Here is a 27,716-nt window from a genome sequence, read left to right as displayed (position 1 = left end):
ATATATATTTACATATATATGTGTGTATATATGTGTGTGTGTGTGTGTGTGTGTGTATGAGGCAGAGCACATAGCACATAGAAATGCTGGATTGGAAGGTCTGCAAATTCTCCCCCTTGCTAGATAATGCTAAATTGTTCTCAAAAGTCACTGAGCCTGTTTGTATTCCCACCATTCATTTGCTCTATATCTTTGCCAGTACATGCTTTTATCGAACTTGCACTTTTTTTGTCAATCTGGGGGAATGGTGTGTCATTGTGGTTTTATTCTGTCTTTGCTGGTTTTTGATGATTTTTACATGTTTATTGGCCTTTTGGGTAAACTCTTTTTTGTGAAGTACATGCCTTTTACTGAGTTTCCTGTCGGGTTGCTTGTCTTTCTCTCGTTGATTTGGAGGAGTTCTGACACATTCTCCTTACTAGTCCTTTATTAGTTAAATGTGTTGCAGATCTTCTTCCACTGTGGCATGTTGTTATTTTCTTTTTACAGTGTCTTGAAGGACTGACGTTCATAACTTTAAATTTATGGTTAGTGCTGTTCATGTCTGTTGAAGAAATTATTTTATAGCTTGAGGTCATGAAGATATTTGTCTATGTTATCTTCTAGAAGCTTTATTCTTTTACCTTTTAAATGTATATCTGTAATCCACTTGGGGTTGATAGTTGTGGATGGTTGAAATAGAAAGTAATTTTAGTTCTGTTATCCTATGAGCCCAGTGAACCTAGCACCATTTACTGAAAAGTCTGCCCTCACTGACCTTTAACCTGTGGCATAATGACAGAAGCCTGTGTAAGCACTGGTCTGATTGGAGCCACAAGAAGAAAGGTGGTGTGAAATCTAGGGACAGAAGGTCCAATACTAGAGAGGAGGGAATCTTCAGTCCACATCACAGCAGATCAGAAATTTCATAAAATATCTATCATGTTTGCATATAATGAACATTGGGGAGACTTTAGGATTGAATTAGTGATGAATAAACAAGACACTAAATACAGTAGAGATTGAAGCAAATAAAATATATCATTATTGGAAAGAGAAGTAAAAAATATTTAGAAGTATATTGTTGTTTATATAACATCTCAAAACATTGTTAAGTTCCAGGGATCACGTGGAGATATTGACCTGTAAGAATGGGTAAGACATATTGGAAAAGAAGAGTGTTGAGAGACTTGCCTATGGAGTGTCACAATGTCTGTGAGACTCTAATAATCATCATAATCAAAGCACCAGCATGAGACAGACCAAGGCGAGGTTAGAAGGCCCAGAATCAGGCAGCTTAGTATAGGATAACAATCAGATTATACATCAGCAGAGAGAGACATAATTTAGCAAATGCATGTGTATTTGTTTAACTCTTAGGAAAAATATTAGTAATTTGCCATATGTAAAAAATTAATTCCAATTGCTGTGCCTTCAAATTCACCACACAGCAGCCATTAATCTGAGGCTAACTCAGTCCCACTACTAAGTCAGGACCTTTCTGAGAAATCTGCCCAGTGCCCTGCGGATTCAAGGCCTCTCCACTTCAGCTGTTGGGGATGCAAACTATTTCCAGTGCTTTGTGAATTCCTTTAGTCCTGCGTTCCGATGGTATTTTCTCCAGCCTCCCACCTTGAGGAGTTAGTTAACCTCAAGCTCTCACAGATCTGTGCTCAGCCTAAGACTTGAAGAGCATTATCTCAGGAGCTCTCCCTCACTTCCTTCCTCTCTCTCTCCCAGTCTCCACCCTGTGTGTGTTCCCGGACCTCCAGCCTCTGTCTGCTCATGTCACGGAGATCTCCGGGCTCTGTGTGTTCCCCCTCCCCGTGCTGCAGCCCGAGAATGGCCGAGACTAAGAGACTTTGCCTTAGAGTATTTGGCCATAAAATCCATCACAAAAATGTACATAAGACCTTTGTGTGTTTGTTAGGAGCTCCAAGGTGACATCCCCACTTCCTAAGGACTTCATCACTTCCTGCTCTTAAATCTGTTAAGTCTCTTCTGTTGGTTGGTTTGAATTGAGGCCATGCTAATATTTTTCTGTGTTGGTTTTCTCAACCTTTGGATTTGTCCTTGGATATTTTTTCTCAGCTGACATGATTATTATGGTATTTCTGCTCTTGAATAACACAATTGAGATGCAAAATACCATGTACTTTAATTCTTTGGGGAGAAAGAGCAAAGGAACAGAGGCCTAAGAGGTGGAGTGATGTTTTCAGTGACTCAGTGTCAGTTGTGGTTATTAATAATAGTGCTGCTCCAACTTCATATGCAATTATTTTTTTAACAAAGAAAGTTGATTTTGGTTAAATTTTAGTATGAATATTGAAAAGCCTTTATAGTGAGTCTATAATTTAAGAAATGCTTTAGAAGTACAGGAAACGCTGGTCCTCTGACTGATTTTGTCATTTTGCAAGTCAGAGTTTCAGTGGGAGAATATAATAGCATCATTTTCTTATATGCCCTCTCTTTGCTCTTGACAAATTTGTATTTTGAAAATTTGTATTTTACCCCAGAAAGCACTTTTAAACATTTGCTTGGCTTGGCTTGGTGAGTTACAAAACAAATGAGCATGTCCTCTTCTTTCTCTTTAAGACTGCAAGGTCTGAATGTATGAATTCAGCCCACACACATTAAGGGACATTTAGACACTATAAAGCTACAGCTCGTAAAATAGAATCAGACTCTGTAGCAATAAATGATACCTTAACAAATCTCACCTAACCTCGTTGTATAGATGATGAAACCGAAGCTCCAAGCAATTTAATGTTTTCCGAAAGGTCATGAGCCCATTACAGGGAAAGCTGAACTTGAACACAGGTCACCTGTTTCCTGCTGAAGTCATGATGTTCAACTTCTCCACGTGGCTGGACCTGTGGTCTTTTCCTTCCGGGTCCAGCATCAGCCTCTTCATCTCCTCCCATCTCCAGGGGACCCTGGCTGGCTAATGGTCACATCCCCAGCAGGAGGGAGTCACCTCTTCATTAATTACGTCGTTCTCTCTGTCCCCGATGTGTGGTAGTTTCACTTCTCAAGTATAAGCCAATTTTTTCTCCTTGTACTTAAAATTTTTTTAGATGAATAAGGGAAAAAAGTAATACTGTCCTTTTGAATTCTTTGACCCTTTTTTTTTTTTCCTTAGACTCAGTCAGAATGCTTTTAAAAGCTCAAAGGTTAGGTATTTCCTTTTAGTGAAAAATTAGCTGGTTTGGTTTCCTGGCCTTTTGCTGTTGCAATCATCTGTCTTCTAATGGAGTTTGGATTTTCATAGCTTTACCTGTAATATATACACCACAGAAATACCAAATCGTGTTCCAGCAGTTGATTGACCATTTAACTCTTACACTAGCTTTCAATGAAGCCCTTTGCCAAGCTCTTTGGTCAGTGGCTTGAATTTTTCCTGTATGTGTGCTGCTTTCTTCTAAATTGAGCCACATTGTTCCTAAGGTTTCATCTCCACACCACGGCTGCATTGGCTGCAAAGATTGGGTGGGTCACGTTATGGGTCAGGACAGCCCCTCCCCTGGCAGGAGAGGACACAGGGCACTCAAATGTGTCTCCATATCCAGTTAGCTTCCCCTCTGTGCCTCACTGGTTTGCTCTTTGGTTAAAGTGATTTTTAAATCTCTGAATTCATCTGTGGAAACATACATTTCAGATGTAAAGTGACAAATTGGAGGAAAATCCAGGATGAAATAATACTTTTTAAAATCTGGGCATTTCTTTTGGCTTACATATATTCTAATTTTGTGATTATGTTCATGGTAGATTTTAGTTTTATACAACTGCTTTGAATTGTGCCAGTTTGCACAGTGTATTTTCAATTAATTTTTTACCAGAGGTAAAATTAAGCTCGCTCTCTTTTTTTTTTTTGACCATTTGAGCTTACTTTTTAACTTAAATCTGTACTTCCATTTTTTGTCTCTATAATTTTTATATTGGCTGAGAATATATGTATACTTTTTGGTTTCACATTTTAGTCAGGAAGAGTTTATTTTGTCAGATATACTGTAGCATGTCATCACTTGCCATAAACTCAACTTCCCAGTAATCTCAACTGTCTAAATACAGACAAGAGCCAGAAATTTTAAAATAAAAAGGGATGAGATGAGGAGTGGCTTCTGAATAACAAAACAGATGCTACAAAGTCTACAGTTAACTTAGCCCATAGGAAGTTTTCTCAGCATCTCAGATTGAAACCTATTTTTTATTCTTGCTTAAGGCAAAATATCTTATGAGCCAAATTGTGCTGTTTTCATGCGCACAGCAGGTTAGAAGCAGCGAAGTAAAAGGGGCTGTTAGAGGTCGGCACGTGACAGTGAAGCAGGAAAGGGAAAGCCCCGCAGTAAACACAACTCTACAAGCACCGCTGTTCCGCAGTGAGGCTCCCGCCCTCGCCCCCTGCCCCAGGACTCCGTAACGTGGCCTGTGTCTCAGGAGAGCTGTAGAATGGCTAGTGAGCTCTCAGAGCCCAGAGAAGCAGGATGCATTTTAGAAAGAGAAGTATACCTAATTTTTTTTTGGAATCCTCACCTGAAGACATGTTTTTATTGATTAATTTTAGAGAGAGGAAGGAGGGAGAGAGAGAGAAGCATCGATGTGAGAGACAAACATTGATCAGTTGCCTCCCAAACGCACCTCAACTGGGGATCGAATCCAGTCTAGGTATGTGCCCTGACTGGGACTCGAACCCCCATACCTTCGGTGCACAGCACGACGCTTCAACAGCTGAGACACCTGTGCCTAATATTTTTTTCCCAAGACTCAGCTTTGTCCAGTCATAACATATCACCATTTTTCCTATTTTTTTTCTAAGAAATAATGTAGATGTGTTTAGAACCCTCTTCTATCCCCTTTCTTTTCCTTTCATGAGTTATACTTTGTTAAAATTTCTATTCATCATTCCTGTGCATGTTTTTTTCTTGCACTGCAGATATAGACACACACACACACACTCAGAAGTAATCTTTTGTTGTTGTTTTGTTTTGTTTTTTTTTGTTTGTTTTTTCTGAACAATAAAGATTTAATTTATTTATTTTTTTTCTTTTTTAATTTTTTTATTGCTTAAAGTATTACAAAGGGTATTACATATGTGTCCTTTTTTTCCCCGCCCTTGACAATCCCCTGGCCTCCCCTACCCCCCAGTGTCTTATGTCCATTGGTTATGCTTATATGCATGCATACAAGTCCTTCGGTTGATCTCTTACCCCCTTCCCTCCTGCCCCCCAACCCTCCCCGGCCTTCCCGCTGCAGTTTGACAATCTGTTTGAGGCAGCTCTGCCTCTGTATCTATTATTGTTCAAAAGTTTATAATGGTCTCTATTATCCATGAATGTGTGAGATCATGTGGTATTTTTCCTTCATTGACTGGCTTATTTCACTTAGCATAATGCTCTCCAGTTCCATCCATGCCATTGCAAATGGTAAGAGTTCCTTCTTTTTTACAGCAGCATAGTATTCCATCGTGTAGATGTACCACAGTTTTCTAATCCATTCATCTACTGATGGGCACTTAGGCTGTTTCCAAATCTTAGCTATGGTGAATTGTGCTGACATCTCCTTGTGTAACTGTATAAACTGTTCTCTAGGATAAAGTCCTAACAGTAAACCTAAAGGATCATGGGGGTTGACTTGACTTCAGCTTTAATATGTATATTATCGAATTATGGTCCAAAGTGCTTGTACCAATTTCCCTCCCACAGGCAGTGTGAGAGTTCCTGTTGCTCCAGATACTCGCCAGTACTAAATTCGCCCGGGTTCTCTTTTATGTCATTTAAATTTTGTTCATTTTGTGGATATGAAGTTTTATCTCATTGTAGCTTTACTGTGGTTGTTCCTAATGTGCTATGTGGTTGAGCATAGTTCACGGGTCCTTTGAGTTACTCTTACATTTTCTGTTAGTGTTTATGTTTTGATTATGATCAGACTGGGTTAGTTATTTGCTAAAGTTCCTTTTTGTCTTTCCTAGAGACTTGCAGCCAGTACGGGGAACAAGCAGCGCAGCCGCCTGTCTGTGATGGCCCAGTACCTCTGCCACGTTCAGCACGTCTTCACAATCCCCGGCCGGGCGTTTGTTCCCAAACCGGAGGTGAGTTTCTGTTGATTTGTACACTATACCAGAACTAGGGTTTAAATTGTATCCATTGCTCTTCTGAGGATGTGTCAGAGGAAATGATCTCTAGGATCTCATCTTATGTGCAAACTGTGCCATAACTTTTCCTTTACCTCTCCTGAATCAGAACCATCAAAATCACAATGTGAATCGAAATCACAATTTTTACTCCAGTTTCTCTTCCCTTATTTAGAATGACCAAATGCCCACTTTTATCCATGTTGCCCTGGTCATGGTGGTATTATTATTGTTATCCTTTTTTACACTTTAAATTATTTCAGTATGGAAGGTAAGGTATATGGTCATCCAATCCTCAAAAAAAGAAATCAGTATTTTTGTGTGATTTCTATTAGAGAATACTAGCTAAAGTTACATCAACCTTACTTATCGTGAATGTTTTTTCCATTTTTTGGAGAGACCTTAGTGTGGTAATGTTACTTGCATGAAATGGCTTATTTTCTGAGAGTTCAAAACACTCCTGTATGTATTTAGGAAGAAAATATTCCAAAAATAAATAGAAATTATTTTTGAAGTATATATACACTTATATTGAATACTAGAGGCCCAATGCACAAAATTCGTGCAAGGGGCTTGGCCCTTGCAGCCTCAGCCGGCCCTCACAGCCCCTCACAGCTCCTCACAGCCCCTCACAGCCTCTCACAGCTTCGGCCGGCCCTCACAGCCCCTCATAGCCCCTCACAGCCTCGGCCGGCCCTCACAGCCCCTCACAGCCTCGGCCAGCCCTCACAGCCCCTCACAGCCCCTCACAGCCCCTCACAGCCCCTCATAGCCCCTCACAGCCTCGGCCGGCCCTCACAGCCCCAGCTTCATCCAGAAAGTTGTCCGGACAGTTGTCCGGAAGGTCATCCAGACAGTTGTTCTGCTGTTTGGTCTAGTTAGCATATGAGCTCTTTATTATATAGGATATAAAGTAAGCTTTTAGTATAGGACTATTGGATATGTAGACTGCATTTAAAGCCATTAAGCAAAATGAAAGAACCATATAGGTGTCAAAGCAATCCTATCCCATTAATCTGCATTAAAATATTCTTTTTATTAGGAGTATTTTTAAAACATTTGTTTAGAAAATATTTTGACCATTCAGAAGGAATGCATACTTTAAAGTCATTTAAACTTCTATTTCAGTGATTACCTTTCTAATCCATACATGAAGGAGCGCCTTTTCATTTATCTGTTCCATTAATAGCTGATGACATTGTTGGAGAAGAGAATGATGATCTACTGAGTAAAATAGGCATAAAATATTTTAGTCTCTACTTCTGTATGAACAAATGAACATTTTTTTTACTCACATAAAAGGTATTCTTCCCTTCCCTGAATTATTTATATGCGAAGAAATGTTCTTTTCCCCATTTACCATTATCTTGTGAGCAGTGACTGAGCTTGAATTAATAAGTTATAAGGAACAACCATTGCAATGTTTCTTTTGCATATAAAAAATTCAGTTTTTATTTTCTTGTTAAAATATTTGAAATTCTTAAGATAATTTAACTTACATTTTTAAAAGCATTCTTTATACTTTAAAAATTACTTGCACATCGCATTAACTCATTGAAGCAGCTCAACAATGAGAGAACAACGATGTTTTTGTTAATGTGGGTCAAGCTTGAGAATGAAATGACAACTTAAGAGTAGCCTTTGTCATCCAAATACTAACCAGTGAGAGAGTAGAGGAGATGGGGTGAGTTGTGGCTGGATGACTTCATCTGGAGAAGCCTCTAGCTGACAGCAGGCGAGGGCCTTCTGGAGCCTGTTCAGACAAGCTACTGTCATCACTCGCTTTACTTACTGTCCAAAGCCCAGAGGGTGGAGTTTGGTCTGGTTTTGCTTTGCTGTGGTGGTCTTTCCCAGTGTTCTTCCTTTAGTTCCGCCTCATCTTTGAATGTCACCTTGTCGGTTCTCACAGATGTATGTAGATACTTTTCTAAAATGAAAAAAGGGACAGGGAGTTCCCAATAGATGGAGAGTTGGGGTGGCTGGTTGGGTGACGTCTGAAAGAGACGGACAGCTCTTCTGTCCCTAATGTGCCGCCGTGCCGTGCGACTGGGAAACAGAAGCAAGTTCCTGTGCGTCGCCACCCAGACAGTAAACGCAGACTGTCCCTGGATTCACACCAGGGCCAGGTGCTTCTCATGCTTGGCAATTTAATTCTTCTATAAAACCCAGTTAAGTACCAATTCAGAAAATGTATCAACAGGTTATCTTAAAAAAGAAGAAAAGCTATCAATTAATTGCCTTAATATAATCAGAATCTCTTCGAATTATAAACTTTTAGATAACCCATGGAAACAGGGGTGAAGAACAATCTTAAAAAACAGGTATAGTTGTACATGAGAGTTTGTTGGCATTTTAAATAACCTTGCCAATTTTAAAGTATTTAAAATCTTTGTGGAGAAAGTTAAGCATAATCCTGGTATGTGTGTATGTGTATATATATATGTATATATAAATATCTAAAATAAAGACAAAAGTCCCAGCAGGCATCTAAAATTCCATGTGGGTTACACATTGCTTTACACATAGTCCTTCAGGTTGTAAGCTGAGCTGCCCTCCGGCTTGCCGGTGGGGGTGTGCTGCTGCTTGGGTGGCGGGAGCCACGCCTCTGGGTCCTTTTTCAGGCAGAAAGTGCAGAAAATCGTGCCAGAGATCAACAGCAGCAAGGCTGCAATGAATCCGATGTAGACGGCTCCTCCAGGCTCGTGCTTGTTGCTCTCTGGAACTGTCAGATCCAGAAAGTTGGCGACGATCTCCTTTGTGTACCACACTGTGGGTATTAAACCAGAGATCCCCGCAGACATGAGGCAGAGGCCTCCAGCAAAGGAAGCGTGGCTCTTGCTTTCTCTGTCCCCTCCTAAGCGAATGCATTGCATCCCCACCGTGGAAGTGCAGATCCCCGAAACAGCCAGGACGCAGGCCAGGATCATGGTGGCGCGCGCAGCCTGCACGTGGGTGGGGAGGGTCAGGACGGAGAACTTGAGGGTGCAGCTGAACATGCCAGTGCTGTAGCACGTGCAGTCCATCCACAGCCCTTGGAGCTGGACAATGGCCGTGATGACGTTGGAGCCCGTGTCCAGGTTCACCATCCAGTTGGGCAGCAGGGTGGCAGCCAGCACTCCAGAGACCCCACAGAAGGCCAAGACGAAAGCAAGGAGCTGGAGACACATTGAGGCCATGACGTTAGCGTCAGCTGTCCACCTAGCAAATCCTGGTGCTTAATTATGATGGCTCGGTCAAATTGAAGATTCTGTGCAGTGGAGGAGCAAGTACAAAGGCTGGGGAAAGAAGGCAAATCAGGGTTGAGGGAGAGAAAGAGCAAAGAGAAAGGCTCTGTGCAGTGGAGCCGAGTGCCCAGGCCCCGCAGTGGACGTGGAGGCAGCTGCTCGGGAAAGGCTCACCGGGCCTTCAGAGGCTCCACCTCCTGGGTGACCGGGTGGCTGTGCTGGGTGTATGGTGGGAAGCAAAGAGCTGTCCACTTGGTTCTTTTTAAAACTTCAGCTGTGCTGCCCTAACCGGTTTGGCTCAGCAGATAGGACGTCGGCCTGGGGACTCAAGGGTCCCAGGTTCGATTCCGGTCAAGGGCATGTACCTTGGTTGCGGGCACATCCCCAGTAGGGGGCGTGCAAGAGGCAGCTGATCGATGTTTCTCTCTCATTGATGTTTCTAACTCTATCCCTCTCCCCTCCTCTCTGTAAAAAATCAATAAAATATATTTTAAAAAAACAACAAAAAACTTCAGCTGTGCTGAAGTCTGCCAAGTGGGCATGCACCTGGCTCCAAGAGGTAGGTATGCCACATTCCAGCTGTAAGATCTGGCAAGGAATTTTAATTGCATTTTAGGTTTTTAAAACTTATTTTAAGTTAAAATATTCTATAGATAATAAGAAAAGAATAGTTTAAACTAACCCCTTAATATATATTAATGGATATTTTAGAAAAGTTTTAAGTATGCAAAAGATGGCTTTTTAAACAAGTATTTATTAAGCGCCCACCAAGTACCTCCACATGACCCAGGGGAGTTGTGGAAGGAGGAGAGGAAAGTAGTGGAAAGAAGTCCGTCACCTGCACGATTATCCCTGAGCTCCAGTTAATAAACATTTGCAAAATCCTTACCGAGGGTGGCACTTCTTCCACTTCAGGTACAAGGTACTCAGAAGCGGACCAGTGACGCTACTACCGGCACAATTAAGCTACTGTGCTTGCTGCGAGAACGTGAGACCCGTGCTAGTTGGGACCAGAATCCTTTCCTGACCCACATGCAGCGGTCTGCTGCAAAACCGGTTCTTCCAACCGCTCCACAGTAGGGACGTCGAGTCTCGAAAATACTCAACAGAAATAACCACGTCGTTACTGGTCTGTGACAGGATACCAAAAATAATGTAGCACTTCATTCTTTCCAAGGGAAAAGCTAGCACTTCGTGGCTTGGCTGTTTCAATCTGGCAGCACTACTGCCTTCTTGGAGAAATGTAATGGCTTCTGAAATACAGCAATTACATTCTGAACAGTGTGTTCTATCATGAGTCATATATGTTTGACAAAAGGCAGTATGTATGGGTCAAATCTTGGCTTTCCAGAACCTCTCTGAGCCTCAGTCTCCTCTTCTGGAAAATGGGAGGACTGTATGCAGGACCTATGTCATGGAGTTAAACACGTCCGTGCATTTTAAGGACTTAGAGCAATATCTACCCCCATGGCAAGTACACAATAAATTATAATTGTCAGTGTTATTAGTATTTTTATTTTTGTTCCTATCTGACAAGTAAATGCCATGATATTTATTTTATATCATGGCAATTTCTTTTCTCTCGTCCTTCCTTAAGCTGATTATATTCACTGGCATAGAATCTTAGAGCTGAAAGAAACTGTAGATATAATCTTGTACATCATTTTTTCAGATTAGCCTATTTAGGAGGTAAATCACCCAGTGCCACCCAGGTCTCAGCAGCAGGTGGTCAATACCCAGATCTTCCCCTCTTCCCACCTCCCTGCAGCCTGGACGTTTTTCCCGCTACCCCAGTACCTCTGTGAAATCCACCCCTGGTGCCTCCTGTGGGAAGCTGGGAAAACTGCTACATCTGAAGGCACGACGAACCTTTAAATATCAACTTCACTCCCTTTCCCACCAAAATTAAAGCAAAACCAAAAAAGACTCCAGAGGGCATCAGTTGGGCAAATGGCTTAGCCTTGGAGACTAAGTCTGGACTTTCCTGTAGTTCTGACATTGACTCTCTAAGAAGTTAAATCCAGAGCTAGCTGAATCCTTTTCTCTATTCATAATGTTACAATGTGAAATGTACAATTTTAGGAGAGGATTTCCCCTAGATTTTGAATTCTTAAGAATCAGACTTAGTGTAGGGATCAGAGTGCCTAGGCTTTGCCTGCGATCATCCAGTTTATTTCTTTACATACCGAGACCAAAATAGGACACAAGTAAAAGTTCCTAAGAAAACACTGAAGCCCATGTTTAGTTTATAATAGCTGTTTTCAGGTTTGGGCTTGGAGCGCCAGCCAGCTCACGAAATTACTGCCTTGTCCGGGCCATGTTCAGCTGGGACTCTGCAGAGCGAGACTGCTGCTCACATTCTCTGAGCGTCTCTTTTCTGTCTTTTTACTTTGGTTGAGCAACCTGTATGTGTTGATCAGTCTATGCTCAGCTCCCCAATTATAGCCCTTTTTTTCTCATTAGCCAATACATTTCATGAATTTCAGTGTACTTCAGACTCCCAGACAGCTTGTTCGTCTTCATTAGCAAGTACTGGCAGTGATAAATTACAGACAGCAAAATCCGCATAAACATAAGACGCTGCGTGCAGTGAGCACAGCGCTCGCTACTGTTGAGTACTGGACTTTGAATGCTTTCTTCTGCCTACAGAATGTATGCAAACAGGATGTGTTCTCCGAAAAGCAGGTCTCTGTTCTGCTGCTTTTGTAACAGTCCGCTGGCATCTTTGCTAGAGCACCATGAAACCGTTTGTTTTTTTCCTTTCCGGCCACAAGCATGATGCAGTTTGTGGCCTGTTCTCTCAGATTTCTGTCGGGCAGAGAATAAAGGCATACTTTGTTTCCATGGTGGTGGCGGTGGAGAAATACTGTGACAGTAAGCAAACAGCTCTAAGGACAGAACTAACTCTCTCATGGTTCCAAGCACAGTGCGTACTGAGCAGAACCGGGGGATGTTCTATTTGAACCAGCCACCGAAAGAATGTCTGGAGTAGATGTGACTAAAGAGTAAAATGAGTTTTAACAAGATTTACTTATATCAAAAGTAATATTTAAGAACAGATTTGTAACTTAAAATTCAAACTAAGTGGTACTTAAAGAGCTATATTTAGGCCGCTAAGCTTTTAAAAGCTTCCCTTTTCCATACCTTTTGTCCGTAGCCTTCAATGTTTTAATTCCCTTCGGTCGTTGTCTTCGAATGAACCCCGGTGAGATTTGAAGGAGAGACACCACTTACAAGAGGCTCGCTTTACTGCTTCTGAATATTAGTGATAAAGCTCCAGCAAGCTAACTTGCAAATAGCACATAAAGAGCAACATAGAAATCTGAGGGGGGAAAACTGCTGATGGTGCCGGAAGATAAATACCAGGTTCTCCATCTCATTTTTTGAGCTGTGGGAGAATTAAGAAAGGAGAGGCGGGGAAGGGAGGGAGTTGTTGTTCCAACAGGGTTTTTTCGAAACCTGAAAGCTAAAAATGCTTTTGTGTCACTGGATACAGAGGAGGAATTATTTGGGTGCTCACAAAAAGACTTTTCTTTTCTTTAATGTTATGTTTTAGTCCACAGTTATAATTTATTTTTGAATTTTTGTCTATGTTGGGAGATATAGTTTATTATTTGATGTCCCCAATTATATTAAAGAATATGGTCTGAAATATTTTTAACTAGATTGTGCTTTACAAATGATAGCAGAGACTATCTTTTTATTCTGGTGCTTGTGACTTGTCTGAAATCAGGTTTCACAAAATTAGTAACTTTCAAAAGACAGTTTTTAAAATAGCGATATCTAATTCTGCTCACAGGAACAGCATGTTGTTCCTGCTGCGTCGGAAGCAATCCCCCGGTCCCATCAGGGCCTTGGCTAGTTTGGCCCCCTGCCATCGTTGTTGGTGCACCCACCTGTGCTGAGGCTGACACAGGGACCCCCTGCCCTTGTCGCCGCCCTCCAGCGTAATGCAGCTGGGGATAAACGGCTTAAGCATGCTTTCATGTACCTTACTATTTTCAAACATTTTTATTATGCTTCTGCCTTGATACTTATCCAATATGAACTGCCTGTTTTAAAATGGTGAACTTCTGGAATACAAATAACTTTTATTAACTATAGACCTTTAATCAGGCAGAATTTCTTATAAGAAAGGATCTGGGAAGTAGAGGTATATGGAGAAATACAGTTCATCGACATCATTCTCTCTTTCTAATGTGGACAGAATTAAAGAGAATGAAACTTTAAGTCCAGATACTTCCCTAGATGAATCAGGTGTGTCTTCTCTTCAGTTTATGTCTCTTCCCCGGCCTCTCCAAGTTGTACATCCAGTTGTGGGTGTGACATCACTGACGCCATCTCCGACCTGCCACAGACAAGACCGAGCTCCTGACCTCCCCACACCAGGTCCCCCAGTTTCTCCATGTCCGTTAGTGGCAAATTCATCCTTCCATGTGGCACTTCCTGGATCTTAAAACCAACCTTGCTTCCATATCCAGCTGCCACTCAACCAACAAATGGTTGTTTCTAAGTTTTCAAATTCATCAAGCACCCTACCACCTCCGAGCCCCTCTCCTGGTTGAAGACCTCCAGAGGGAAACCTCACAGGTCGAGGCTCTGTGTCTGCCTCCCTCGATGCTGTTCCCCGCGGGCCAGGAAGGTGCTGGCTTAGAGAAGGGGTACAATAAATATCGAATGGAAGATTCCAGAAACTGATTCTGAGTGTATAAAATAACATCAACTGAACTGTACACTACCTTTGCATGAACAAAAGTATAATTCTGTCCTTTCCAAATGAGACTAATTTTAAGTGATTTTGCAGCTTTCTTGTTGTATAATCTTGGTATAACAGTATCTGTCATTCAGATAAGCTGCTTCCTATCTGCTGGGTACTGTTTGAGGCACCAGGTTATTTAATTTTCAAGATAAGCCTGTGAGATGACAAGAGTCCTCACTTTACAGATGAGAAAAGTAAGCTCCAGAGAAGTTAAGTGACAACGAAGGTTGTAAAATGAGTGAATAGCAGGTGACACATGGCAGGTGGGAGTCAGGCCCAGAACATTGTGAAATTTGAAGTCCTTCTGCACTCATGGCACTGCCCTGCCTCCACTTGGAACAGAATGTACTTCCAAGTCTTGGTATAAGGAGTCGCTTCTTCCTGGGGGGGTCGGCATTAAGCTGGAACACATGAGCCCTGCCATCTCTGCAGCTGGACATGGAAAGTTCACCTCTCACCCATGCGAGTGGCTGCAGAGTAGCTGGCCAGTGACGCGGCCGTCTGTTTTCTCCTTTAAAATGTTTGCAGTTTTCTGTTTTTAAGAAAAAATTGCAAGCGCTTGCCGTAGTGCTTGTTTCTCTTAGTGATACTCTGGATATTTAGAAAAGCTTTGCTTTGCTTTCTGAAAGACTCGGTAATTTACCTGAATATTTGAGAGAGAATGGCAATAACTGACCTGTGCTGCTCACCGGCCCACCCGAGCCTCAGCTACCTGTAGAAGAGCCCGGAGGCCAGCCCCTGGCCCGTGGCTCTGATCCCACTGGTCTGGGATGATGCCCAGTCATTGTACGTTTAAAATGCTCCCCACTTAATTCCAGTGAAAAGTTGGGGTTCAGATTTCAAAACAACCAGTCCTTTTTGTAATTTCTGTTCAACCTTGAAAATATGATAGTTCAGCATAAGTTTAAAATTTTCCTGTTACAGCCCCACAAATGTAAAGTGATTGACTTGATCTTAAAGTAATGTTTGTCTTGTCTTCTGACCCAGTCTTAGGAAATTAACAATATCAGCGATGAACACAGTTAATCCATTGTTTCCCCTATCTTTATGGTCATTTTAGTTTTAATATAATGTTTTAGGTCAGTGTGAAGACTTCTTAACTTAAAATCAGCAGTTTGTAGATAAGGTGATAATAGTGAAAATGAAGATGAATAATCTTGGGTTTTTGTGTGTCCTCAAATGTCTAACAAGGCCATCTAGTTTCTGATGATGTCTGTAGCAAGTCGCATACAGGTTTCTGCTTATAGGTTGTACTTCCATTTGCTCTACTATCGATTACCTTATTTTTACAACATTTTACTCCTGTTTGCCTTCATGAGAAGGATCTTGAGGGCTTGTTTTTTAAGTCTTCATCACATTGTTTTAGAATAATAAGACTGTCTTTGGATTGTGGTGACATTGGCAGATCAATCTAATCTCGTAAGTATGTATTAGTTGTGGCCTTACCATTGTATTCTCTTTGTACATTATTTTGAAGAACAGGACAATTTTTAAAAAAACACGGTCATTTATTGGCAGTATCTGAGATGGTGGGCTGAATGTGTCTAGTTTGGGTCCGGCTCTCAGTCACTGCCCCTCCTCCACTTCCTCCTTCCCTGGGACCCTCTCTCTTTACCCAGCCTGGTTCCTGCCCCTTGGCCAGGCCACTCCAGAGTCCTAGGTGGTCCACCCGAACCATTGTAGTGGATCTGAGAGGCAGATATTTAAATTCACTCTAAATTCCTTAGTGAATTCCTTACTTTTATTAAGTCAGGAACCAGGCCATACCTAGACTGGTGCACTGAGAGACTGAGTTTGGGAAAGGGCTGGCAACATTAAACAGGAATTTATAAGTGCATCTGTTCCCTGTGTACTGACTTCCTTTTTGCAATCAAATCCTTTAATATACTTAAAATCCAGGAAGAAAAAAATCCAGTTGTCATTTTAAATAAGAATTCAATTATAAGTAAAAAGCATTTTTGTATCTGTTACCATAGTTACCAAGTGGCTTTCCTGTAGTTTCAGAGAAAATGGGCTCCTTCATTAAATTCTGATGCTTGCTGTGGGGGCGGGGCTAGAGGAGAGGTGGCCAGGGTGGTAGTGATTTCCCACAGAAGCGGGACGCATTACTGGGAGAGCCCTTTGCACAGTGAGAATTACAGGGTCCCCCACTAAGTGTAACTATATTTGATTATGAATGGACTTTTTTTTAAAGTTACAATAGACTGTTAGCCAATTGGGTACCAAATTCAAACTTTAGAAATCTGCTAGTTTACATGGGATGCTTGCTATATTTGCACAGGATTTTAAAATGTTATTTGAAATGTTAGGCATTTTCTGTATTTGCAAGTGCCAACTATATCTCAGAGGAACAAAATCAGGCAAATAAAGATGAGGCCAAGTGTCTAAACCCAGGGGAGCTGGGAGTACGGGGTCTGTACTGGAAGGAGAACACATCTATCCCTGTACTTGTGTGTTTGTCTTCATAGTATCTGAACATTAGCGTTTTAATAGTTTGTGGTGTAGGTTAGGTGGGGCTTACATTTACCGCCTATTTTGCTAAAAGAGTCTTTTCTCTGGAAACTGGCAGGCGTGGGGTGACACCTGGTGACTAGGTTTCCTTTCAGAAGGGCCTGTGGGTAACTAGGAAGAATTGGATTGAGAGGAGGGAGGGAGTTGAGTCACGGAGGGCGGCCTAAGGAGAGGTAGGGACCGAGTGCCAGGGAGCGGCATGGAGAGTTAGAGTGATGGGGTGGGGAAAGTCTAGAGAATGATCTAGAACCTTCCCAAGCAGTTGGGCTCACTTCCCTGCCCCAGAGGAGCGGGAGGAAAGAGCGGAAGAGCAGGGTGTGACATTTCCAGGTCATAGTGTGGCTTGGGCTGCTGCTTCCACTCTCCCGCCGGAGATTCTGCTTTTCCCTCCCACGGAAATGCTCTCTTCTCCCCAGCCTGCGGTAGCACTCCTGCTTACGTCATCAGGGGTGCGGAACCTTTTTTCTGCCAAGGTGAGAAATCTGCCATTTGGAAATTTATAACATCATTTGCTTAATATAATTCACTTAATATAAACACGTTGCTATGGGAAAAGCTCCTAGATTTATTGAATTTGGAGTCCTACCAGCAGTTGCCTTGGCAGGGCCAGAGCTAATGATTTCTTGGGCCTCATAGGGCCCTCGGGCCAGACGTTCCCCACCCCTGCTCTAAACCCTGAAGCCACCTGCCACCTCCACAACGCCTTGTCCTCTTCAGCCCCCCCCCCCCACTTCTGTATTGATCGCAGACCTCTGAGACCCCTGGATGCTGGGCTGTGGTATTTGTGTGAAGGTCTAAGGAGAGGCTTGGCCTTTTCACCAGAGCACTTGGTTTCCTGCAGGACGTACCTGTTACTAGACTTGGTGAAATGGAATAAGCAACATAGAGAACCCAGCTTGAAAAGTATTAAATTTAGTAAGAACATGTAACATTGTCTGCTGATGTCCCTGTGGAGTGGAGTGACTGCTGCTCCCCCGAAGGGCCATGCTCGTCACTAAAACAGTCCGCAGGCCGGCGGACATTTAGGGGACACCTTCAGTGTGGAGACCCTTCTCTGGCAGTTTTCACCCCACCGCTCAGAACCACCCTTCTCCAGCCACAGCATCCGACTGTCAGTCTTCACGGTGCAGCTGTGGCCCATCGAAAACATCGGGGGCAGGGGCAGTGATCGCTCAGGAGGGAAGGCCGGGATCAGCTTGCCAGCGGGCAGCTCAGACCACAACCCCCCCCACCCCCCAGGACAAACACGCTGGCTCCACCAAAAGCCCATCCGAGCCGCCTCATGCTGGGCACGTCTTCATTTTTATTGTCCAAAGAGTCTCCTCCACCCTAAAAACAAAAGTGCTTGTCCTCCACCCTAAAAACAAAAACATAGTCCCCCGCCCTCATATAATACAGGCCTGTGTTAAGGAGTTTTGCAGCTACTAGATCCTTCAGAAGCAAGGCCTCCTAAGAGAACAAGATAAACCCTTTCGAATTTAAAAAATAGAATCCCTTTCGAAAGGCAGTGGTACAACCACATGTCATAAACTGCTGTACTTCCGTAGCCTTTGTAGAGTCTGGGTGATGTTCTAAGTAGCAAATCTAACAAGTCCTTAGAGATAACACTTCCACAGATTATGAACAGAATTCCCATTTCCTAGGTGATGGTCTCTTGTCAGGCATTTTTGTGTGTGGCTCACATTTCTCCCTTTGTACTTTCAATATTTTTCCTTTGTTATTTTGAATATATTTGTGTGAATCACAGTGAGTCCATTTGTAGAATAAGTCACGCTGTAACTCTTATCAGATATGCCTGAAAAGTTTCATTTTCTGATAAATAATCTCTACAGCTGGTCGCAGCTGGACACAGAAACAGCGACATTTTTGGTGGTTCCCTTTTTTGTTTGGACCCTGCCTCTGCCTCCAGGGGCATTAAAGTTGGTATCAGAAAGCCATGCGGCTGTGCAGACGACACTCATGAATTCTGTCCCGCTGATTCACGGTGTCTGTGCCGAGTAAGTGGTGTCGGAGTGGGTTCCCTTTCTGGGGAGTTTGATGCTGAGTGGTCCTCGGGGGCCTGTCTGCCTTCTCCCTGGGTCTTGAAGCCCCATCTTATGGTCAGGACTGCTGCTGCAGCGTATTCTTTACTCATTCAGAAGCTAAGTAAAGTTCTGCAGTGCTGTTATCTGCCCACTGGCTTTGATGATGATTTGGATTGATCCTAAAGGCCACTGTAAAACTGCATTTTAAAATTAAGTAATTGTCAAGCACAGGTCTAATGGATGTCATTACAGAACTGATGCAGCCAACTGATTTCAGCTCAAATGCAAATGTAGCATCCTATCTGCCTAGAGAAGATGAGACTGAGGTCCATGTAGGAACACCTTTCTCCTGCATTTTACAAAGATCAGTTGCTTGTAATGTTACATGTGCAGCAAAGTGATGTGTGTTTGCTTATTACCTTGAAGGTGGACGTGGGCGTGGTGCACTTCACGCCCCTGACGCAGCCCAAGATAGAGCAGCCCTTCAAGCTGGTGGAAAAAGTCGTTCAGCACGTGTTTCAGTTCCGGAGGAAATACTGCCATCGAGGGCTTGGGTAAGAGCCCTTTCTTTCCCTTCATTAGCACACCTTATAAAATCCTCCGTCACTGTTTAAAGATTCAGAACTGGGTTTTTATAATTCTTCAAGCTGTCTATAAATAGTACTCTCAATTCAAATCCTGTGATGCACAGACCTTTGCCGCTGAGGAAAACAGAAACCTTGATTCAGCCTCAGATGCCACTGACAGGTTTGGTTTAGTTTGATCTTAAGTACAACCTAAAACTGACAGTCATGCTGTTTGTAATGACTCTGTACTGGGAAGGTCATGATCTCTCTATCAGCACTTAGACCACCGGAGCTGTCGACTCAACATTTCTGACACTAAATGTGTGGGTGTTTTTGTTTTTTAAGTATAGTTGGCATACAATATTATGTTAGTTTCAGGTGAACAACATAATGGTTGGACATTATATTACCTTATACTGTGATCACACAGTAAGTCTAGTAGCCATCTGTTACCAGGCACAGTTGTTACTATACTATTGATGGTATTTGCTGTGCTGCACACTGCTTCCCTGTGGCTTATTTACCTCAGATCTGCAACGTTGCATCTCTTATTCTCCTTCACCTTTTACCCACCCTCTCACCACCTTCCCCTCTGGCAGCCACCAGTTTATCTGTGTCTGTCTGTTTTTGTTTTGTTAGATTCCACATATAAGTGATATCAAATGGTATTTGTCTTTTTCAGACTGACTTATTTCACTTAGCATAATACCCTCTAGGGCCATCCATGCTGGTGCAAACAGTAAGATGTCATTCTTTTTTATGGCTGAGTAATATTTCATTATATATCTTTTTCATCTATTCACCTATCAATGGACACCTACGTTGTTTCCAAATCTTGGCTATTGTAAATCATGCTGAAATGAACAGGGATGGGGGTGCATATATCTTTTCAAATTAGTGTTGTTGTTTTATTTGGCTAATTACCCAGAAGTAGAATTGCTTGAACAGTTTTCTTTTTAATTTTTTTTGAGGAACCTCCATACTGTTTTCCGTAGTGGCTGCACCAAGTTGCAATACTACAGACAGTGCACAAGGCTTCCTTTTTCGGCAGCCGTGCCAATACTTGTTGTTTGACTTGTTGATAATAGCCATTCTGTCCATTGTGAGACGATATTGTGGTTTTAGTTTGCATTTCCCTAATGACTAGTGATATTAAGCCAAAATGGTCTCATGAAGTCTGCACGCAAGCCCATTTCTATTTAGCGCAGAGCCTCTGCCTTTGTCCCGCCGTGCTTACCCGCCCTGCATGCGGGCTCACACCTCTCTCCCAAACCCTTTGAGATGAGCCCTGCAGAGCCCTTGGACTCGAGAAAAGAAAGTAAAATCCAGGGGAAGCTTCACAGTATTTCAGCGTCAGTTTTGTTATGCATTTTAAAACCGTGATCTTGGTTAGATGAAATATAAACTGTATACCTCACATCAGTTTTAAAGATGCTTCAACATATCTTAAAGAGGGGACATAACAGTTTGCATTTTCACATCAACTGTTTTCTAACTTTGCCAAGAAAGTTCATTCTTTTGGGGTGAATGTCCCAACAACTATGTTCAAATGATAGAGAATCGGAACTAATGATGTATCCCACAACAATAAACAACTTGCATATTAAAAATTGAGGCAAATGAAACTTATATTCCTCTCTAAGAATGCAACTGAACAGATGTTACTTTAAACTCACCTTAAAGATGCAGGTATTGATTGAGCTTCGAAAACATGTTCCCCTGAGGGCACACCTTGCAGGTCAGGCTACCTCTGCCTTAGCGGTGGTCCTGCTGCCTGGAGGTAGAGCTGAAGTTCCCTGTCGGGCACCACCAACGCTCCGCTGTCTCTTCCCCTCTCAGAACAAGGGCATGATCAGAGGAGGGTAGAAGGAAGCATTGTGATTTGCAGAATTGCTAAAGTAAAATTCTGATTTTTTCTCTCTCTCTCAGAATGTTATTCCCTGAAGCCCAGCGCTTGGAACGCACCGGGCAGCTGTTACAGTTGGCAGATGTGGACCCGACCCTTCGCCCCTGCCAGCTCTCTGTCTCCCATTTCAAGAGCCTCTGTGACGTGTACCGGAGAATGTGTGACGAAGACCCACACCTCTTCGCTTATAATTTCAGAGAAGAGCTCAAGAAAAACAAACGCGCCGGTCAGGAAAGAGAGGCTGACAGGGAGAGTCGCAGTCTATAGCTGCACTTCAGGGGCTAGCAGCTTACCCGGCGTGGACTTGCACCAGGTCGAGCGTCTCACACGTGTACTCTGACTTCTACAGAATGACAAAAATACCAATTGCCAGATGTGACTTTCTTCCCGTTTACTGTACAGGTTGGTAGAAAAAAATAAATATAATCAAGTTACAGTACAAGCTTTCTTTTAATATATATATATATGCATAGATAGGACATGTTTAGTATAAACAGCATCTATTATTACAACCTTACAAAAATGAAATTTCTGCACATTGTGCCCCTAACCCACATTAAAATAACTTAAATCTGCTTTAAATAAAGCAAAAACTAACAGCTCAAAGTAAATGCCCAGAGGATGGAGAAAAAAGACCTTTTTTAAAAGCTATTAATCACAACTTCCCCTCCTTTTCCCACATAAATTAAAATAATTAGACTGCAGTTTTAAGGATTCTGTCATTTTGACACCTGCTCAGAAGGGATATAAACTAAGTATTTTACAGATTCTGACCAGTTTAATCTAGTTTTCTGGTTCACAATAAATTAAAATAACTTAAATCTTTACAACTATTCTGTGGGAAAATGTATACTGCCCAAAACCCAATAAGGAATAGTTTAGTGTTTCTGCAGTTTCCACTTTCCCACCAGTTTAAAAGCGAAACGAGCACTTTAGTCCGCGTCCGATTGAGGCTGTACTAGGAGTCTCCGTGGCTCTCCGTCTCATAAAAGCACTGCTCGTTGACCACTGACGTCAAGCTCTGGACGCTGAATTCTCGCTCGAGCACGGAGTTGAGGTCGAGGTTGGCATTTGTAGGTTGGCTGTCAAGGGACTGGTGACGCGCCTGCGCCTTTAGCAGAGTTCCCCTCTCCCTTTTGGTGCTGTTGGCTTTGCGTTTAATGGCACAGAAGTGTCCCCGGACCAGTTTGGGCTGCTCCCCTCGTGGCTGGCCGGCTGAGCCCAGCTGCTGCTCCGCGGGGGGAGCATCCGGGTCCTCAGAGATCCTCAGTCTCTGGAACTGAATCTCTATGTCTTTGGTGGGGCTGCCCTGCCTCAGAGTCTGATGGTAGTCCTCATCCTCGTCGCTCAGAATGTCACTCTCTTTGATGAGATTGTCTGGAAAATCTGTCAGGCCCGTGTGGGGGTGTTTCGGGGTGTCCTGCCCGCCCCCCGCCGGGTGGCAGCCACTGCTCTGCGTGCTGCTGCTCAGGCTGCAGTCGTCGGAGTCCAGCGAGCTGCTCTTGCCCGGCTCGCCCGGCCACTCGCTGCTGGAGGAATTCCTGAGGACTCTCAGGGACCTGCATGAAGCTGCGAGGAGAAGAGCACACATCCCCTTGTGACAGAGAGACAGGTACCAGATGTGGTTTTTGCATGTAAGTTACACGATTTAACATCTTAATTACTGAAGATCTTATCATCTCACTTCAGTTACCAAGCATCCTGGGACTTGGGCACAAATCCACGTAGATACTGCAGGTATGGAAATTTTATCTGAAACTTGACGTGGGGGGATTTAGTATTTTTGGATGACCAGTTATCAGAGCTCAATTATTTAGATAGAAAAATAAGCTACAAACTAGTATAAGGGCTAGGATTCCTACTTTTCCAGTGGGTACACTGAAATGTTAGTTACAAAACCTAGGTTCCTTTTCTTCACTAACTTACTTTGTCATTTGATAACCAAGACTACCCCGTATTTCTATGTCTACCTTCTCACCTTATTTCCCTGCTGCTTCACTAAAAGTAGACAAATGTTCTCTTATGAGAACTGTCTCTGCTGGAATTTCTAGCCAACTTTCAGAGATTTCATGTGAATAATTATTCGTTTGTGTGTGTATTTCATTTCTCTGGGGCTGGAGGAGGAAGGGAGCTCTAGTTGTGTTTCTGCAGACAACAGCATAGTTTTGATGGCCATGGCTTATTTTGGTAAGAGAAAAAATGGGAAATATACAGTAAATTTGAAGAAGTCACACTGTGACCCAAAAAGAAAGAGACATGCATTTTATAAGAGTAAAAACAAGATCAGAGATAAAAACAAAATAGTTACTATAGAAAGAATATTCTACAAGTTTCAGCTGAAATTTTAAAAACAGGCAGAAAGTTGAGAGCAGTGCGATTTACCTGCTGCTCTAACAGGGTAAGAATGAGGATTTAGGTTTCTGATCTTAAGGCATTAGTACTGACTTTCTAGATGCCTGCAGTGTTCTGAGCACCAGAAATACTGCGGTGAGCAGTTCAGTCCCTGGACTCCTGTACATCTCCGTGGAAGAAGCAGATAAGATGGTAAGTGTAACCGTGTCAGTGGTGGTAAGAGGGGATTTGGGGTTGGGGTGGTTATCTATATATGTAAAAGGGGAAGTGATCGTCCATCTGACCAACCAGCCAGTACATATGACTGCACACTGGCATTGACTCGCCCATGTGCGATACATATAAAGCTCTCGCTGGCGCCATAATCGAAGCTGAGGTATTAACAGGATCTTCGGAAGGAGCAGTTATTCTGATTCCAAGAAATGATTTGTCCCGTCTGACACTGGCCTCCCATTTACATTAATTCGAAGACAGTTTCCGGTGATGCCGGCATTTGTGATGACTATTAATAAATCATAAATCACAAGGACAAACTCTAGACCAGGGGTCCTCAAACTACGGCCCGCGGGCCACATGCAAATACAAATATTGTATTTGTTCCCGTTTTGTTTTTTTACTTCAAAATAAGATATGTGCAGTGTGCATAGGAATTTGTTCATAGTTTTTTTTTTTAAACTATAGTCCAGCCCTCCAACGGTCTGAGGGACAGTGAACTGGCCCCCTGTTTAAAAAGTGTGAGGTGCTCGCTTCGGCAGCACATATACTAAAATTGGAACGATATAGAGAAGATTAGCATGGCCCCTATAAAAAAAAAAAGTTTGAGGACCCCTGCTCTAGACAGAGTAGGAATATTCCTACCTGAACCCGTTTTTGCACATGGTCAGTTATATGTTGCTTTTTCTCCAGTTCAAAGAGTGTGTGACTTTAAAGTTGTAAATACTTCATCACAAGGGAAATTAGTCAAGCACTCTGAAAGGGTTTTTACCCTTAATGTGATGTAACAGGGAGATACTAGAATAAGTTTAATCAATTTATCAGTTATTTTTATATCATGTCTTTGCTGTTGTTATATCATGTTATTGTTTATTAATTTATATATTTTCATATACATTTTACTAATTTTCTTTCATCTCTGACACTTCTATTTTAGAGAAAGGGTGAATAGCGATATTAACATATTTCTTCTAATTCCTTTCAGTGTTCACGAATCCGTGCACCGGGCCACTAGTATTTTATAAAAGGAGATGTGGGAGCAAGAGGCCGGTTCAGGTTTCTTAAGAGGAAACGAAGTTGCCACTGCCCTCTCCCTCCCCCCCTCCCCCATGTGTTTGGGTGTCTGGTAATTTACAGACTGATGAAATACCCCTGTATTACAAGAGCATGTCTCCTTTTAGAGAAGCTCAGGGGTTCATGATACGCAGGAGGCTAGCAAAGTTCTCACCTAATTTGGCTGAAACGGGAATGCGGTTCTTGAGGGGTACCAGGCGATCCTTGCAGGCTTTCTCCAGGGGGAATTCACTCTTTATGTGCCGCCTGAAGTTCTCCCTCAGGATCGATCGAATCACCTTGACGATGTTGGTTTTGCTTTCACTGTCACTGGGGGGTGGGGATGGAGAGAAGCAAGAGCGTTAGTGTCCGGTGTCACTGTGCTTCTGGTCCCTGTCCCCTCATCCTGCTGTGGCACATCACCGCTCTCGGGACAGACTGACAGCACTCGCCAACCTCCTTGTGCCTTGGTCTCCTCACTTACAAAGGAGTGAGAACGGAAGTTCGTGAGGCACTAGGATTTGGGTATTTTTTGTTTGTTTTGTTTTTTGTTAATCCTCAGCCAAAGATATTTTTCCATTGATTTTTTAGGGAGAATGGAAGAGAAAGGGAAAGACAGAGAAGCATCTTGGTTGCCTCCTGCCCGAGCCCAGACCAGGGCCCAAGCCTGCAACCAAGGCATGTGCCCTTAACCAGAACCGAACCCGGGACCCTTTGGTCCTTAGGTGGACACTCTATCCACTGAGCAAACCAGCTAGAGCGGATTTGGGTAGGTTTTTATTCAGTGTGTTCTATACCAGGGCCACCGCTGCCCTGTGGGGAGTGTGTGTGAGCTGTGATCCTGAAGCCACCAAAATTCAGGGGACATTAAAAGTAACCCTCCTTGTTAAGAGCTCCCCACTCCATCTCATTGCCGCGGCCTCATTCAGGGGGTGAGTCCTACCTGCAGCACAGCTGGAAGATGGTTTCCGGCCGCCCCTCTGTTTCTGACTTGGTGTGGATCAGCTCCCAGATGGAAGTGTTTTCCGTCCCTGAGTAAAGGGCAGAGAGTTGAGTCTACACCCGCCAGAGAGCCTGTTCAGAACACCTGTGAGCTCTAACACTCACCATGTAGTCACATCTCAAAATGTCAACTGTTCCCGACCTGACTCATGATTCATTCTATGTCTGACTTTCACCAATACTTACAAAAAGTGAAATACTTTTTAGTTACTTTTTACATTTCCTGCTGAAGTTTTCAATCCATTTTAGTGCTCCCTCCCTATCCCTGGATTCCATTTCTCTGGGGAAGAGGTTACACGGGTCCTGTTTTCCACCCCCTTCTGTGGAAGGACAGTGAGGAGGAGGCGCTCAGGTGCTGGAGGTGAGAGGCTGGCCAGGAGTTCAGTCACGTCTGGGAAGCGTCAGCTCTCCAACAGGCATCACACAGGGACCTGAGCGGCCTGCGCGCTGACCCCGAGGGTCCTTCCATCACCAAGGCCGTGTCAGCAGAACACGGTTATTCTGGAAGGATCCCTCCGTGTTTTACAGGTGGAAGGTTTTTTCTTGTTTTTACATCATTTGTGCTGCTGCTTAATCTTAAAGAATTTTCTGGTGTATCAAAACTTGTAAAAATTTAACTTGGGGGACCTTTGTTCCTTTAACAAATTTGGGTGTATCAAGGATATTAGGTTCAAAAGTGTTGATAATAAAAATAAGGAAATGGTGGAGAAAGGTTTTTGGCTGAGAAGAGCCACCCATCAGTCCTTCCTTCCTTCAGCAGTCTCTGAGGAAACATCCTCATTTTCCTGCTATAAAACATCAAAACTTACCTATATTTCATCCCACAATCCAAGTAAGTCTCCTAATGTGTTTTTGGCATTTGTACTACAGGAAACAGTTACCTGCTGCGTTCCCCAGTCTGACTTGAAGTGCGGATATGGGGATCAACCAGCGGAATTTAAACGGGTCCAAGTCAGCAGAGCTGTGTGCAGGCCGGGAGTTCGAGGGCTGTAATAGGAAAGTCCCCAGTAAAGTGTCAGAGCTCGCTCTCGCCCAGGGGCACACGTGCACGGTGTGGTCGATGTAGCCTCCCCCCACCCCGGTGCCAGGCTCCTTGCAGTGTGAGTGCTCAGGCTGCTCCCAGTGCTCAAGGGCTCACAGCTGGCGGGGATAGGGCAGCGTCATGGTTTGGGGGGCACAGAGTTTTAGGTTTCCAAGCAAGAATGACAACCAAGCCTTTGGTGTCTTCACATTATCACTGATGGAGAGCTGATGGCTTATAGTATCCACAGCTAGTTTTGTTTTGTTTGTTTGTTTAAGTCAAGGTAAGGGTCATCTGAAAACAAACCAAAGACTCTCATGTGTATGGAGGAAACCTGGGCCATTTTCAGGGACATACAAGCTGATTTTCTGTGCAGGCCCAGCATGGGTATTCGTCTGTCTTTTAAAACAGAATCTTTTTGAGAAGAAGAAATACCTTGAGTATCGGACTCAGTCATTACCGGGGAATAAGTAATGCCAGTTGGTGATGCCTGGGTTCTTAGCTGGCTTCTCAGTTCAACATTAATAGGAAAATACAGCCATGAAATGGTAGCTTTAATTAAAACTCATTCTTGTCTTACCAGTTTCTTTTTCAGTTTGCAGTTTTCTTTATAAACCAATATGACAGCTCTCTTAAAAACTAAAGAAAAGAAAAGAGAAAGTCTTCCATTATTTTCTACAAACTTCAAGGTTGGACTAGAGCTGAGTGTTTTAATGAACAAAAAGCTCTTCAGACTCAGAAGCTCCGGGATCTCAGGATGCCAGCCCGTGAGTGACTATCGCACTTCCTCTGTCATGTTTGAGTTGTGCAGACGTGCCTGCTTATTTAAGAGCCATTGTCTGAAGTAGATGCTGTCATTAAAAAAAAAAATCTCGTTTTGTTTTATTGAAGCCTGAGGACATGGTGCTCATCTCAGGGAGAACGCACGTCTACGCTCACTGTGCCGGTGCTCAGTGAGAATGAGACATTGTGAAGT

At 43.1% G+C, this 27,716-nt stretch overlaps 3 protein-coding genes across 4 annotated transcripts in view; 1 reads left to right on the top strand and 2 right to left on the bottom strand.

Annotated features, from left to right (window-relative positions):
- Positions 1-21,538, top strand: part of TFB1M (transcription factor B1, mitochondrial) — a 38,016-nt gene extending 16,478 nt beyond the window's left edge. Inside the window, exons 5-7 of the mRNA XM_005872877.2 lie at positions 5,948-6,067; positions 19,054-19,181; positions 21,123-21,538. Of these exons, the coding sequence (XP_005872939.1) occupies positions 5,948-6,067; positions 19,054-19,181; positions 21,123-21,366 (492 nt within the window). The 3' untranslated portion in view covers positions 21,367-21,538. The remainder of the gene's footprint in view (positions 1-5,947; positions 6,068-19,053; positions 19,182-21,122) is intronic.
- Positions 7,616-21,112, bottom strand: CLDN20 (claudin 20). 2 transcript variants are annotated; one of them, XM_005872876.2, is made up of 2 exons: positions 20,870-21,112; positions 7,616-9,384 (listed from the first exon to the last, which is right to left on the bottom strand). In XM_005872876.2, exon 2 carries the CDS (start codon positions 9,283-9,285, stop codon positions 8,626-8,628), a length of 660 nt encoding a protein of 219 aa, XP_005872938.1. In that variant the 5' UTR covers positions 9,286-9,384; positions 20,870-21,112; the 3' UTR covers positions 7,616-8,625. The 2 variants fall into 2 exon arrangements, with proteins under 2 accessions (XP_005872938.1, XP_005872937.1); XM_005872875.2 differs by lacking the exon at positions 20,870-21,112 and adding an exon at positions 12,478-12,855.
- Positions 21,476-27,716, bottom strand: part of TIAM2 (T-cell lymphoma invasion and metastasis 2) — a 117,125-nt gene continuing 110,884 nt past the window's right edge. The window contains exons 23-27 of the mRNA XM_014545039.1: positions 27,321-27,379; positions 26,601-26,706; positions 25,661-25,748; positions 24,893-25,047; positions 21,476-22,668 (exon numbers count right to left, since the gene is read on the bottom strand). Of these exons, the coding sequence (XP_014400525.1) occupies positions 22,058-22,668; positions 24,893-25,047; positions 25,661-25,748; positions 26,601-26,706; positions 27,321-27,379 (1,019 nt within the window). The 3' untranslated portion in view covers positions 21,476-22,057. The remainder of the gene's footprint in view (positions 22,669-24,892; positions 25,048-25,660; positions 25,749-26,600; positions 26,707-27,320; positions 27,380-27,716) is intronic.

This window comes from Myotis brandtii, unplaced genomic scaffold (genome assembly GCF_000412655.1).
Source record: "Myotis brandtii unplaced genomic scaffold, ASM41265v1 scaffold395, whole genome shotgun sequence".
Lineage (NCBI taxonomy): Eukaryota > Metazoa > Chordata > Mammalia > Chiroptera > Vespertilionidae > Myotis > Myotis brandtii.
This window is presented reverse-complemented; position numbering and strand designations above follow the sequence as displayed.

Coding starts and splice junctions, on each gene's coding strand:
- CLDN20 (XM_005872876.2), bottom strand. CDS start 9,285: ATGGCCTCAATGTGTCTCCAGCTCCTTGCTTTCGTCTTGGCCTTCTGT.